The sequence below is a fragment of the Neurospora tetrasperma genome (genome assembly GCF_000213175.1).
Source record: "Neurospora tetrasperma FGSC 2508 unplaced genomic scaffold NEUTE1scaffold_1, whole genome shotgun sequence".
NCBI lineage: Eukaryota > Fungi > Ascomycota > Sordariomycetes > Sordariales > Sordariaceae > Neurospora > Neurospora tetrasperma.
In genome coordinates, this window is record NW_009799099.1 from 5,362,975 (window position 1) to 5,375,971 (window position 12,997).

Sequence of the window (12,997 nt, forward strand, 5' to 3'; positions counted from 1 at the left end):
TGAGACAGTAACGCCGTGAATCTAACCGATTTGAACATCACCCCCCTGAACTGCGAGCTTGGCGGGCTTAAGCGGCAGACGCCACCACGAAACCTAGCCTACACGACCACACATCCCCTTGTTTCACCACATCTCGGCTACCTCTTCTTTGGCAATGCGGTGCGACCAGTCATCCAATGCGACTGCGTGTGCGTGCGTGAATGAAAGAAGAGTGGAGAGAAGAAGAAACACACAATACACTGTTTAGTCAAGATAGGATACAGAGACACATCTGTCAAACCGATATCACCTCATCGGCTGGAGCACGGTTTCAGCGAGGATTAACACCATTGGTGCTTCATCAAATCTTCTTCTCGGCTGAACGCATAGTTGATGAGCGCTTTCTCTCCAAATGCCATCATCTCATTGTCATTATCATCATCATTGTGGAATACAGCGCCCCCGATTGTGCTAGGTCGCCTCAAAGTCTCAAACAGATCGGGTTTCTCTGATCCTCAACTCAGTGTCTCGAAGGGTAAGGTAAGACGTTTTGTGTTTCTGAACAAACTCCATCAGTCCACTTACCCAAAGTGATCTTCGGGGCCGAGGCCGTAAGACATGAAATGCTGAGGAGTGCCCTCGCGGTAGCCCCGATGTTCTCGACCAAAGTGCTTTCACCCGATCATCTCCGAACTTTCGACAGAATTTTCAAGCTCAAACATACCTTTTGTTCTTCGATGATACTTCGATCGCGATATAGGCTTCGTGACTCACTTGCTGACCTCCAATGGGCGACCTTCCGTTGCAATCATCGCGCATTGGGCTGCTACTCTATATCGTGGAAATCTTATAGCCCAAATCTCCGGTATGCGAACCCAACATTTTCACCCGACCATCTCCGGACCTTGACGAAAATCATGGATCCCTCAACAAACTTTTACTTCTCTTGTAAAGGGCGTCATTGCCAAACCGGTTTTCCTACGTCAAGAAAATTGTATGATCAATCTCCAGCTCCTCATGAGCCCAACTTTCGCACCCAACCATCTCCGGATAAGAAAACCGCAAGGCGAAACAGAACCTATATTAGACTAGATCTCAACTTCACGACCCACAAGTATCATTCAGTGATCTTTCGTTATAGCTAGGACGCTAATTGCCCCATGGATGCTTCTTATCAGATTGTTTGATGCTTAGTCCTTCAATATCTTGACCCGAATTTTTCCGGACCTCAAAGGGATTCACAAGAAATGACAAACTCAATTGTTGAGTGTATCGACAAGAACCCGTACATCATGACTCACCTCACTTCATAGTCTACTACTATCAACAGGGTTTATAGACTACGCTATATTAGATCTTATCACTAAAGGTTCCGGATCTTCTCGATTCAACTTTTCACCCGAACATCGCCGGATCGTGGAGTAATTCACAAACCAATATCGGCTTCTTCCTCTTTTCTCTCCATAACATTGGGGTCGATCATGAACTTTGGCACACACCCACTCACTTAACTATCAGTCAGGTCTCCCATAAGAACCTCATTTATACTCTATTGTGTATGTCGCCGAGACAATTTCCCTAGGTATGCTTTCACTTCGATATTTCGATCGAGCATATCCAGATGTCAATGCGTCGATGCGTTTCCCAGGCCCAAAGAGGTCTATTCTTCCTTCATCCCTGCGCTGATCTCGATCATGACTTATAACTCACAGTTACAGTCAGTGCACTCTCAAGATCGACAACGAAACCAACTTCCTATTCATAACGCATAGACTATAACATCAAGGGTATCTCTCAACGTAATCTCCCAAAAACCAAGCGGCGGCTAAACTCCGCACCACATTCCAACATTTCTCCCTCTCTGTCGTCCATCTATTTTTGCGTTAACACTCATGTACTATCATCAACACCTTCCAGCGGTCCCGCTCTATCCCGACAATACCACCAAAGAGACGACAACCCAACTCAACCCACTAGTACTGGAACCTCCACCTGGGATCCTCATCCCCGTCCCAATCCTTCAGATGCCCAACCTCTTCCACTTCCGGCGCAACTCCATCCCGCCTCTTATTCTCCCTACTCAAAATAAAATACAACAAGCTCGAGACAATCACATTGCCCACCAGATAGCCCAGCGCAAAGCTGTGACCAACAATATACCTCGGTCCATCACCACTCCTGTACAACTGCGTCCCTAGCACCGCACCCAAGTTGCCGATACTGATCTGCATCGCATTAGCCACCGCTCTCTTGGTTTGTCCAGAGACATTGATCGCCGGCCACGAGAGCGCCAGGGCCGTGGCGGGGTAAATGCCGCCTGCGGCGAAGAAGGTGCCGGCGTAGGATAAACCCGGGTGGGCGATAGGGTCCTTGTTGGCGAGGAGCATGATGTAGCCGATTATGGCGAAGATGGCGGAGCCGATGATGAAGATGGCACGCTGGTGCAGACGCTCCGAGATGGTGGCTACGGTGAGGGTGGTGAGGAAGGCGAAGGCATAGGGCGGGATGGTGAGAAGTTGGGCGGTTGCGGCGCGGTAGCCTAGGGCGTTGATAATGGAGGGCTGTGATAGTGGTTAGTATACGAGACAGGTAAGTGATGTCCTCTCTTTTTTTGTATCAGCTTACCAAGAACAGAGAGAATGTGTAGAGAGGTAAGCTCATGGTGTGAAAACTCAATCCGTAGAGCCAGCACTTGGGGTCCTTTATGGCGCGGAGGACGTTGTCCCAGGTGAAGCGCTCGTCGTGGGTGGCGTCGCTATCGGAGGCAAGACGGGCGTGGATGAACTTGCGCTCCTTGTCCGAGAGAAATCCAGCAGTGTCTGGGTAGTTGTAGATGAACCAGTAGGCTCCGAAGGCTATCAAGACCGTGGCGATGCCCTCGAGGATGAAGATCCAGCGCCAGCCATGCTCCCAGACAGTGCCGCGCATAAAGCCAATGCCATAGGCCAAGATGCCACCGAAGGATCCGGCAAGAGCGGCGGCTCCGAAGAAGAGTGAAATGCGGAATTGCCTCTCGCGGCGCTTGTACCACATTGAGAAATAGTAGACTACGCCGGGGAAGAGACCACTTTCAGCAACACCGAGGAAGAAGCGGGCAATGAAGAAGCCAGTAAGGTTCTGGACGATGCCCATCAAGGTGGCTACGATACCCCATAGGATGGTGAGGGTAGGTAGCCAGAACCTAGGCGTTGTGCGTTTGAGAACGATGTTGCATGGGATCTATCAGCGTGTCAGTGAGAAGTCTTCACGATACTGTCGGGAGTAAACACGACTTACTTCAAAAATGACATAGCCGATAAAGTATAGCGTCAGACCAGTTAGGTACTGGTTGCCCGTCATACCAAGGTCTGATGCCAGACCCTCGATCCTCGCGTTGCCCACATTGCTGCGGTCCAAGAAGGAGAGCAGATAGAGAATACCGACGGCAGGCAGGAGACGAATGTCGAGTTTTCGGAGTAGTGACTTTTCATTGACCGAGTTGGTCTCAAAATCAACTGTCTCAGAGGCTGTTACTGAACCTGGGTCAACAGATCTCTTGTCTGGATCTGACTCGGAGTACTGCTGAGACTTTTCCTCTGTCACGGGTTCAGCCATGGTTGCCTAAAGATCGAGGAACTCTGGACAAAGATGAGAGAAACAGAACCCTGTATATTACACAATGGGTGGGATATGGAACACGGCGCTCGCCGGTAGGTAGTATACGTTTTGGCGGCAATACAGACGGTTAGATAGCCCGATACATCAAGCGCAAGCACACAGTCTCGTTCATCGAGTAGAACTCTGGATTTTGAAAAGAGGGGGGTTTATATCAAGGTAATTACACGCCGACCTTGGCCATACTTTCTGAAGGTTTCTCTAATATGGCCAGTATTGGGAAAACGTCGATCTCGACTTCTGGTAATAATATGAAGCTGGAAATAATGACACTTCCGGCCAGTGAGAAAGATATGAGCCATCATTGTCGAATCCCTAGTGGTGATGGCGACATCGAGCATGAACCTTTGTCATTGGACAGATCGTCGCGATGTCAATACAACTTGGGGGTGCCCTGTCTTGGCGGGGTTGAATCAGTGCGGGAAACTCAACCTGATAAGGTTACTGACCCGTCACAATGGAAGAAGAGGTCTGAACCAGAGGTGCCGAAGTCCAGGCCGAAGCAATGATGCACAGTTTATGGATAAGTCTAAGCTCGGGACTTGGGATCACTGCCGGCGATATTCAAGGTATGTGCTTGGTACTTGGTGGATGTGGTCGGTGATGGTCTCTTTGGTTTGGCGTGGGGCCAGCTCTAGCAGTACGTAAGATCTACACAGGCAATGTTTTTAGCAGGAACGTCTTTGAAATCGGGGACTCCCTTGGAGTTCAAAAAGACATCAGGTAATAAAAGACTCAACGTCCACTTGTGTGTTGGGTGGTCTGGAGAGACACGTAATGTATGGCTTCAATCACCCGAGATGGTGCGAAGATGACGAGCCCTCGATAAAGAAAAGAAGCAAAGACAGTGACAAGACAGGACCAAGGACGCAATTGAAGTGAAGTGTCGATTGACCGACATAAGAAGATTGGACGACAATTTACAAGAATAAGTGAAAATTCGGTCTCAATTGAGGGGCGCCGTTTCCCGGGCCTGTGTCCTGGTCTCAACTGTTGAAGAGAGGACGCGATGTAGGAGTGACGAGCTTGGTGACACGCGAGGAGCTTTTGCTCATTTCAGTTAATTTCTCTTTCACTTCGGTAGCACCTGGCCGTCTGGCCTTGACGGAACTCTTTCCGTTCATTCCATGAAGTCCAGGTGAACTTTGGTGTCTGTGAACATGGATGTTGGAGTTTCAGTTGTTTGTGGATGCGAAGTGGAAACTGACTGTGGTTGGAATTTGGAGAAAGAAAAGCTTTGACCAACAGTTTTCCCCGCACGCTAAACCTTAACCAATGGAGCTCCTAATGATCTCCAACTGGAACCCCAATTTCATCCAATTTCGCCCAATTCTCGAATCTGAAGCTTCCCAATTTCCAGGCACCGACCGCCAAGTTCAGTTCTCTCCCGATCAGTGCCAACGAATTGCGTCACTACTCAACTTTCCACTTCCAACCCTAATCCTCCTTACAGTTCCTTTGGTTTCTCACCCACCTCGTCGTCGTCCTCTGATATCCATTCATGCCCCATGACTACATCCCGCTGCACAATCGCTCCCAACGAGACATGAGCTACTCGGCCAGTTTTGTCCACAAGTTCCTCAAGCAGCTACAGCACCGTCAACAGCAAAATCCCGCCGCTACTCGGTGGGATCTTCCCAGTTACGACGCCACTGATGAGGTAGATCAGCAAGTCATCATATCTCGGAGCTCGCCTCACAGCTTTCAGTTGGGCACAGGAGCATCCATCTTCACGAGCACTCTGATTCCCGCCATCGTGTCGGCCAGATGTGAAGTCATCTTTGTCACCTGCTTTTGGGCCCCTTCAAAGACCCTTTCCGCCATCACCGATGCTCTTGTCAAACTGGCGGACCACCGCCGTCATCTGCCCAACCCGCATGACATTGAGCCTCTCACCGCTCGAATCTGCTTTTCGTCGCGATCCGTATTCCAAAAGCTACTACACCCACAGTCTCGCGATGGCTACACCTACTCGCCTGCTGAATGGCAGAAGAAGCTCGGCCTCCCTGATCCTGCCTTGTTGGACGAGGCCGGCATCCGCCTTCAAGTGAAGAGTCTGTTCTTCCTCCCCTTCAGTGTCATGCATCCCAAGTTTGTCATCATCGACAGACAACGAGCCTTCATCCCAAGTTGCAACGTCAGTTGGGAGCCGTGGTTGGAAGGCTGCGTTGAGATCAGTGGCGATGCTGTCGCCAGTTTGATGTCCTTTTATGCTCTGACATGGGAGAAACATGTTGATTTTCGGAAACCTCTTCCTACCACTCATGATAGCCGTACCTCTGAGCTACAGGGTCAGCTCTTAGATCCCCAGCATCTCATCTTCGTTCCTAGCAGTGCTCACCACTTGGTCCTCCCACCAGCCTCCTCGGCACCGCTCCCGACACTTGTGTTGCCTTCCTCGCATCATCAGAACCCCCAGTTCCGCTTCTTGCCATGGCAACCAGCTGCCAGACCTCCAGCTACCCCCTTGAACGTTGCAATGTTGGAGCTATTCGAGCAGGCTCGACGGTCCATCTATCTACAGACCCCGAATCTCACCTGCGAGCCTGTCATTGCTGCATTGCTAGACGCTCTAAAGCGAGGCGTCCATGTGACGATCGTGACAGGTCGTAACATGATGCTTCTGGAGCAGCTTGTCACGGCTGGCACCACCACATCTTGGTGCATCCGATCCCTCGTACGCCGTTTTAGGAAGCTCCGCACACATGCTGCCCACGATCTAGAATCTGGAGACCCCGGTCTTGGTCACCTCCGAATCTCATACTTTCACCCGCGTTCCGCAGCCAAACTGGGCAAGCGTGGAAGCCAAGCCCGTGCAGCCAACGATGCCCAGGTACAGGATCCTGAAGAGGAAGAACCAGTGCACTCTCATCTCAAGCTGACCATTGTCGATGGCGAGTTCACGGTCCTTGGTTCCGGCAACATGGACCGCGCAAGCTGGTATACAAGCCAAGAACTGGGCGTCTTGTTCCATGATGCAGCTTTTGCAGAATCGGTACGGGAAGGTGTTGACCTTGTGTTGGATCAGCGGCTTTCTCTCGTCTTTGACTCTTTGTATAGCTGAGAAATACAAGGACCTTGAGCAATGTGACGACGACGGAAAGGTGGTGCATCTTTTCCGTCTAGAGACCCGGCAGTCGCCAATCAAAACAAACCCCTTGCCGCTCCACCCCCGCAACAAGAATCGGACACTTACCCATAATGGACATCAAGGAACGTGGGCTCCGAGAACGAAACCCGGTTCACACCTCGCAACCAAACCACCACCTTCACCAAGAACCCGGTTCCACGAGATTGCTCGAATGCGGTGTCCAGGTCGGCGGATTTGGCAAGCAGCTTGGCCTGTTTCTGGTAGACAGCGTTACACTTATTCCTGAACAGTCTTGCCGCCCCTCGGGCCCCGACTTCCTCTCCAGCCGCGCCAAGCAGCCCACTTCCTCGCACTTGTCGGTCTTGTGTCGTCATGTTGAGCACGTTATGTGGATTTACATGATCCATCATCCCGGAGTTTCCGTCGAGGCTTCGGAACCTCGTCCTAAGGCTCATCCATGGCCTATTCGGAACGATCGTCCCTGTGGCTCCGGGGTAGAACCACACTCGGAATGGCGCCCGTTTCTACCACCACCGCGGGTGAGCTTGCTCATGGGGCAGCCGAGTTCTAGTTGAACGGAATCGGACGAGCCTCGTTCAGTCAGTGGCGTTATGTGATCGTTCCTCGATGTTTCGGGAGCGCGTTCCCGCCTTCCCGACCGATGGGACTTGGACTGATAGGTGTCACTCCAAGGGAACTCGATCATATAAAGAGGACGACTTCGCGTTTTGTTGATTCGAATTTCCTCAGCACTGGCATTCTTGGTGATTCAGTCAACGGAAACCCTTATCATCAACAGTTCTCACAATGGCTGCCAAGAAGCTCCTTCTCGCTGCCGCCTTGACGGCCTCTGCCCTCGCCGCTCCCGTCCTTGAGGGTCGCCAGAACTGCGGCTCTGCCTGGTATGATTACCGTCACCCTCAAAACTTGCTTGTTCACCAATGTTAACAAACGATATAGGACTCAGTGCGGTGGTATCGGCTGGTCTGGCGCGACTTGCTGCTCCTCCGGCAACTCCTGCGTTGAGATCAACTCTTACTACTCCCAGTGCTTGCCCGGCGCTCAGGTTACCACCACTGCTGGGGCTTCTTCCACCAGCCCTACCAGCACCAGCAAGGTCTCTAGCACCACCACAAAGGTTACCAGCAGCAGCGCTGCCCAGCCCATCACCACTACTACCGCTCCTTCGGTGCCCACCACCACCGTTGCTGGCGGTGCTTCCTCCACTGCTAGCTTCACTGGCAACCCCTTCCTTGGTGTTCAGGGCTGGGCCAACAGCTACTACTCCTCCGAGATCTACAACCATGCTATTCCTTCCATGACTGGCAGCTTGGCTGCTCAGGCGTCTGCCGTTGCCAAGGTTCCCACCTTCCAGTGGCTCGACCGCAACGTCACCGTTGACACTCTCATGAAGAGCACCCTCGAGGAGATCCGCGCGGCCAACAAGGCCGGTGCCAATCCTCCCTACGCCGCTCACTTTGTCGTCTACGATCTCCCCGACCGTGACTGCGCTGCTGCCGCCTCCAACGGCGAGTTCTCCATCGCCAACGGCGGCGTTGCCAACTACAAGACCTACATCAACGCCATCCGCAAGCTCCTGATCGAGTACTCGGACATCCGCACCATCCTCGTCATCGAGCCCGACTCGCTTGCCAACCTCGTCACCAACACCAACGTTGCCAAGTGTGCCAACGCCGCCTCTGCCTACAAGGAGTGCACCAACTACGCCATCACCCAGCTCGACCTTCCCCACGTCGCCCAGTACCTCGATGCTGGTCACGGTGGCTGGCTCGGCTGGCCCGCTAACATCCAGCCTGCTGCCACTCTCTTTGCCGACATCTACAAGGCCGCCGGCAAGCCCAAGTCCGTCCGCGGTCTCGTCACCAACGTCTCCAACTACAACGGCTGGTCGCTCTCCTCCGCTCCTTCGTACACCACGCCCAACCCCAACTACGATGAGAAGAAGTACATCGAGGCTTTCTCCCCTCTTCTCAACGCTGCCGGCTTCCCGGCCCAGTTCATCGTTGACACGGGCCGTTCCGGCAAGCAGCCGACTGGCCAGATCGAGCAGGGTGACTGGTGTAACGCCATCGGCACTGGCTTCGGTGTCCGCCCTACCACCAACACTGGCTCCTCGTTGGCTGATGCCTTCGTCTGGGTTAAGCCCGGTGGTGAGTCCGATGGTACCAGCGACACCTCCGCTACCCGCTATGACTACCACTGCGGTCTCTCGGATGCCCTCAAGCCTGCCCCTGAGGCTGGCCAGTGGTTCCAGGCTTACTTTGAGCAGCTGCTCAAGAACGCTAACCCCGCTTTCTAAGTGCATTGTCTTTGACAATAGTGGGCTTTTTGGGATTTGGTGAATGAGAAAATGAAGAGGGTGAAAGAGGAAGTAACGTGCAAAGGAGTCACAAAGGATGACTGCTTCTTCCCAAATTCTTGTACATAGATTAAGAAGCGTTTTTTGTTCGCCTGCTAGGGTGGTGAACTGCACATATATTTTCAGACTGTCAATACAACGATCTGGTATACTTGCCTCTACTGTCTTTTTGACCTTGATGTTGATTGTGCTAGTCGTGCCAGGCCCTTAGAGGCAGCTTCTGCTCTGAGAATAAATACCTTGCCTTTCCCCCCTTCAGTTCCGTCCCCGAGAGCCTTGCCTCAACCCACCCACCCACGCATCTCTACTAGATACCTTATCCAAGTTTTTTTTTGATCACCGGGGCACTCCCAGTAAACCTCACACAAGTCCACCCTACTTAGCTAGAGGTACCTACCCTCTACCACCACCATAAAACCCCATCCCACTCACCCTCCTCCCAAAACTCCCCGTGTACGTCTTTCCCGACTCCCTCTCCCCAGCAGCAGCAGCCGCCGCCCTCCCCGCCTTAACCGCCTCCCTGCCCGCAACTTCCACCACGTTTGCCACATTCTTGATCGCCCCGCCCAGTCCCGCCGCCGTCCTTTTCAGTCCGTTGATAGATAATTTGGAGTTGAGCGAGGGGTGCGGAGGGGAGGGGAAGTGGTAGAGGGCTCCGCCCGGTTTGTTGGCTGCCGAATTGGATGAGGATGAAGAAGAAGAGAAAGATGGGGTGGAAGTGGGGGAGGAATGTTGGGAGGAGTAAGTGGGTTGTGAGGGGGCGGTGGTGTAGGTTATTGTTGGTTGAGGTTGTTGTTGTTGATGCGCTGGGGTGGAGGGATAGGTTGGTTGGGCTGGGAGGTTTACAGCTGGAGGCGACGAAGGGAACGGTGATGAAGGGGAAGTAATTGTTGGTGAGGGCAGGGTCGTGGCCGGTTGATGTTGGGTTGGTGGTGAAGGCCGGGGTGGGTAGGCGGCTGGAAAGTACGAGAATGAGTGTCTGTGGTTCCCGGCTGTAGATGATTGCGGAGAGGCGGGTGAGAAGGGTCCTTGTTGGGTTGGAGGAGTGAGTGGTAAGTGGCTGGTGTTGAGGGTTGGTGTCGGTGGACACTGGTAGCCGGAGAAATACAGAGATGTTGGCCGTGTTGACTGAGGAGGGGGACGTGGTGGTGAATGGGGAGGGCTGCCGTAGGTTTGTTGCTGATATGGAGGCGGCGGAGGTGCTTGCCCAACCGATGTTGGGGCTTGGCTGAATCCAGGCGAAGGCGCAGAACTGTAGTTGCCAGGTTGGCGGTATGGGGGAGTGAACGGAGCCGGAATTTCTCCTGACGGCAGCAGCGGTGGTGACTGGGGAGGTGAAAGGCTCTGGTACCCTGGCTGAGCCGGAGCAGACGTGTAGGTCGGCTGTGGCACTGGTGGAGGGATAGGCGCTTGTTGCTGGGAAGCTGATGGATATTGCATAGGCGGCGGACTCGGCGTGCTCTGTGTTGCCTCGTCATGAAGCGAGGGTGGTGAAATCGGTTTCTGATATTGAGGCTGGGTATGATATCCAGTGTCTGACTGTTCTTCAAGCGAGGCGGGCCAAGAGCCGGGGACAGAAGGTAGGGCTTCGGCTTCTACGACGATCAGCCCTTCACTGTCAGGAGTTTCCAATTTCTTGGCCGGTTTCGGGGGAGGGACATCTGAAGAGGGCTCCACAGCATTACTCTCCCGCACAGGAGGAGGTAATGACCCTTCAAGCTCAGCAACAAAGCTATTGGAGGTCCGTCGTCCGGCCGTGGATGTAACCGAGTTACGATGTTGCGAAGAAGGTGGAGAATAAGGTTTGTAGTTTTGTTCTGCCTGTGGTGACTGCGGTGTCTGGCACTGGGTCGGTATTTGGCTCGATACGGGCCTATGTTGAACTCTCAAGGGTGCCGGAACCAGGGAGCTATCGCCAAGGTCAAACTTTGCGAGCGAGGAAGCCAGAGATGACTGGCTTGCAATAGACGAACGTCGGCTATTAGTCTCATGACTACCACTTGGCCCTAGCTGCTGTGTAGGTGGCCGGTACGGTTGATATGGACGGTAGGCTTTCGGCTCTGATAGTCGACGTTGTTGCTCCGGTTGTTGTTCTTGTGGTTGAGACTGCTGCCGATAAGCAGAGCCGTATGGGGTGATGCCGCTGTATGACATGATGACTAACTGATGAGACTCGGACTTCCAATCTTCACAATCCGGATTTTATGGGAACAGGTACAAAAGGACAAGAGTTTCCGACCTTTGGGGAGAAGAGAGAAGAGAGGACAGTCAGGCTGGGGCTGGAGAACACATGATGAAAAAGCCCAACACATTCACAACCCGGTCTGATGTGGCTGAAGCACAGTGACTGAAAGCAGCCAGGCACAACACGAGCTAGTCCACAAGACAGCAGCTCTTGACGAATGGGATAACCCTGCTTCTACATCGGATATCGAGGGTTTACCGTCTTGGCATTCCTTCAGCTAGACCACAGGCAAACTGGTGCCTTGCTCAGCCGCCGCAGGCGAAGCTTTTGGTGACAAACCCAATCGGGGAAACGAAAGGATCGAAGGCTGATAAGCCCCGCAACCTTGCTGACCCAGTCGTTGAAAAAGTGGGAATTCCAGCCAACAGTTCGTTCACATCTTGATTTGTCGTTGGTTTCCATTTGGATGGTTCTCATGTCGTTGTTCAGAGGTAAAATGAAACAGTCTCGTGGCACATGTTGACGAGTTTGAAACATGCCCCCACAGTTCGTCCTGTCTTGTTCCCCGCACTTGAACGCATGGAGATCATCAGCTTCATCCGAACAAGCAAGCCATGGCTGAACCGACATAGGCTCCCGTTATAGGATGAAGAATCAATAGTTTTATATCATGGTCTCCAATCCCGATGATTCTGTCTTTCCTTCGACCCAAGACAAATCGCCAGACGTCAACCATGTCTTCAGCCGAACCCATTAGCGTGTTGGTCTTCTCTCGCACCGTAGCCTATCGCCACGACTCTATCCCGGCTTCCATAAAGGCTCTTGAAGACCTTGCGGCAACTTCCCTGACCACTTCCCAGCCGTTTGGTACGACAGCAACCGAGGACCCTACGATATTCACACCCTCCGGGCTCTCGCAGTTTCGTGTCATTATCCTTCTGCAATGCTCTGGCAAGTTCCTCGATTCTTCCCAGCTCGAGGCACTCAAGGGTTTCGTCCACTCCGGCGGTGGCGTGATAGGTCTCCACTGCGCCAGCTTTGCTATGGAGTCGAGTGAGTGGTATGGCCGTTTGATCGGTGGTGTCTTCAAGGACCACCCAGAGCCCCAGATGGCCAAGATCCGGCCTGTTGTCAACAACATGGACCATCCTCTCCTGACTGTTATCAAAAGACCCCAATACGAGAGCGAGGGAAAGAAGACAATGTTCGGTGTGACGACGGACAAGGAGTGGGAGTGGGACTGGTTCGATGAATACTACAACTTCAAGACGAACCCGTGGGATAACCCGCATCTCCAGATTCTCCTCGCGGTTAACGAAGAGACTTATACCGGAGGAACACACGGCGAGCGTCACCCTCTTGCATGGGCCCAGGAGTTCGAGGGCGGCCGGTCATTCTACACCTCTCTTGGCCACTTTAGTGATGCATATCTGGAGGATCCCGGGTTCATGGCATTTATCTACAAGGCCATTTTATGGACCGCAAGATTGGACAACTGAAGTGAGCAAGGTATATGGTCCCCGTAGGTTAGGTTGTCAGAGCCAATATCGGACGAAGCCGAAGGTGTTGTTTGCTGCACTTCCCCTCTGTACCCCACTATACTTTTAGCGGCTTCCAGGCATCTCAAGCCAACCACATCATCGATCTTCCACACTCTCGACCTCATACCACTTGTGAATCATCTTTGCCCCCGTTACTCCCCGTCAAG

At 52.8% G+C, this 12,997-nt stretch overlaps 6 protein-coding genes across 6 annotated transcripts; 4 read left to right on the forward strand and 2 right to left on the reverse strand.

Moving 5' to 3' along the window:
• Positions 1-1,952: 1,952 nt before the first annotated feature.
• NEUTE1DRAFT_35510 (uncharacterized protein) lies at positions 1,953-3,573 on the reverse strand (the record flags this gene model as incomplete). Its single annotated transcript, XM_009848807.1, has 3 exons — positions 1,953-2,540; positions 2,605-3,198; positions 3,256-3,573. The coding sequence occupies 3 exons, from the start codon at positions 3,571-3,573 to the stop codon at positions 1,953-1,955; spliced, it is 1,500 nt and encodes a 499-aa protein (XP_009847109.1).
• Positions 3,574-5,134: 1,561 nt separating this feature from the next.
• NEUTE1DRAFT_98602 (uncharacterized protein) lies at positions 5,135-6,697 on the forward strand (the record flags this gene model as incomplete). The annotated part of the gene is made up of 1 exon (XM_009850235.1): positions 5,135-6,697. One exon carries the CDS (start codon positions 5,135-5,137, stop codon positions 6,695-6,697), a length of 1,563 nt encoding a protein of 520 aa, XP_009848537.1.
• A 137-nt stretch (positions 6,698-6,834) lies between these two features.
• Positions 6,835-7,299, forward strand: NEUTE1DRAFT_135438 (uncharacterized protein; the record flags this gene model as incomplete). The annotated part of the gene is made up of 1 exon (XM_009850236.1): positions 6,835-7,299. One exon carries the CDS (start codon positions 6,835-6,837, stop codon positions 7,297-7,299), a length of 465 nt encoding a protein of 154 aa, XP_009848538.1.
• Positions 7,300-7,531: 232 nt separating this feature from the next.
• Positions 7,532-9,044, forward strand: NEUTE1DRAFT_77549 (uncharacterized protein; the record flags this gene model as incomplete). The annotated part of the gene is made up of 2 exons (XM_009850237.1): positions 7,532-7,626; positions 7,685-9,044. The coding sequence occupies 2 exons, from the start codon at positions 7,532-7,534 to the stop codon at positions 9,042-9,044; spliced, it is 1,455 nt and encodes a 484-aa protein (XP_009848539.1).
• A 91-nt stretch (positions 9,045-9,135) lies between these two features.
• On the reverse strand, positions 9,136-11,269 carry NEUTE1DRAFT_77552 (uncharacterized protein; the record flags this gene model as incomplete). The annotated part of the gene is made up of 2 exons (XM_009850238.1): positions 9,136-9,406; positions 9,533-11,269. The coding sequence occupies 2 exons, from the start codon at positions 11,256-11,258 to the stop codon at positions 9,360-9,362; spliced, it is 1,773 nt and encodes a 590-aa protein (XP_009848540.1).
• Positions 11,270-12,023: 754 nt separating this feature from the next.
• On the forward strand, positions 12,024-12,788 carry NEUTE1DRAFT_135441 (uncharacterized protein; the record flags this gene model as incomplete). Its single annotated transcript, XM_009850239.1, has 1 exon — positions 12,024-12,788. The coding sequence occupies one exon, from the start codon at positions 12,024-12,026 to the stop codon at positions 12,786-12,788; it is 765 nt and encodes a 254-aa protein (XP_009848541.1).
• Between the last annotated feature and the right edge of the window lie 209 nt (positions 12,789-12,997).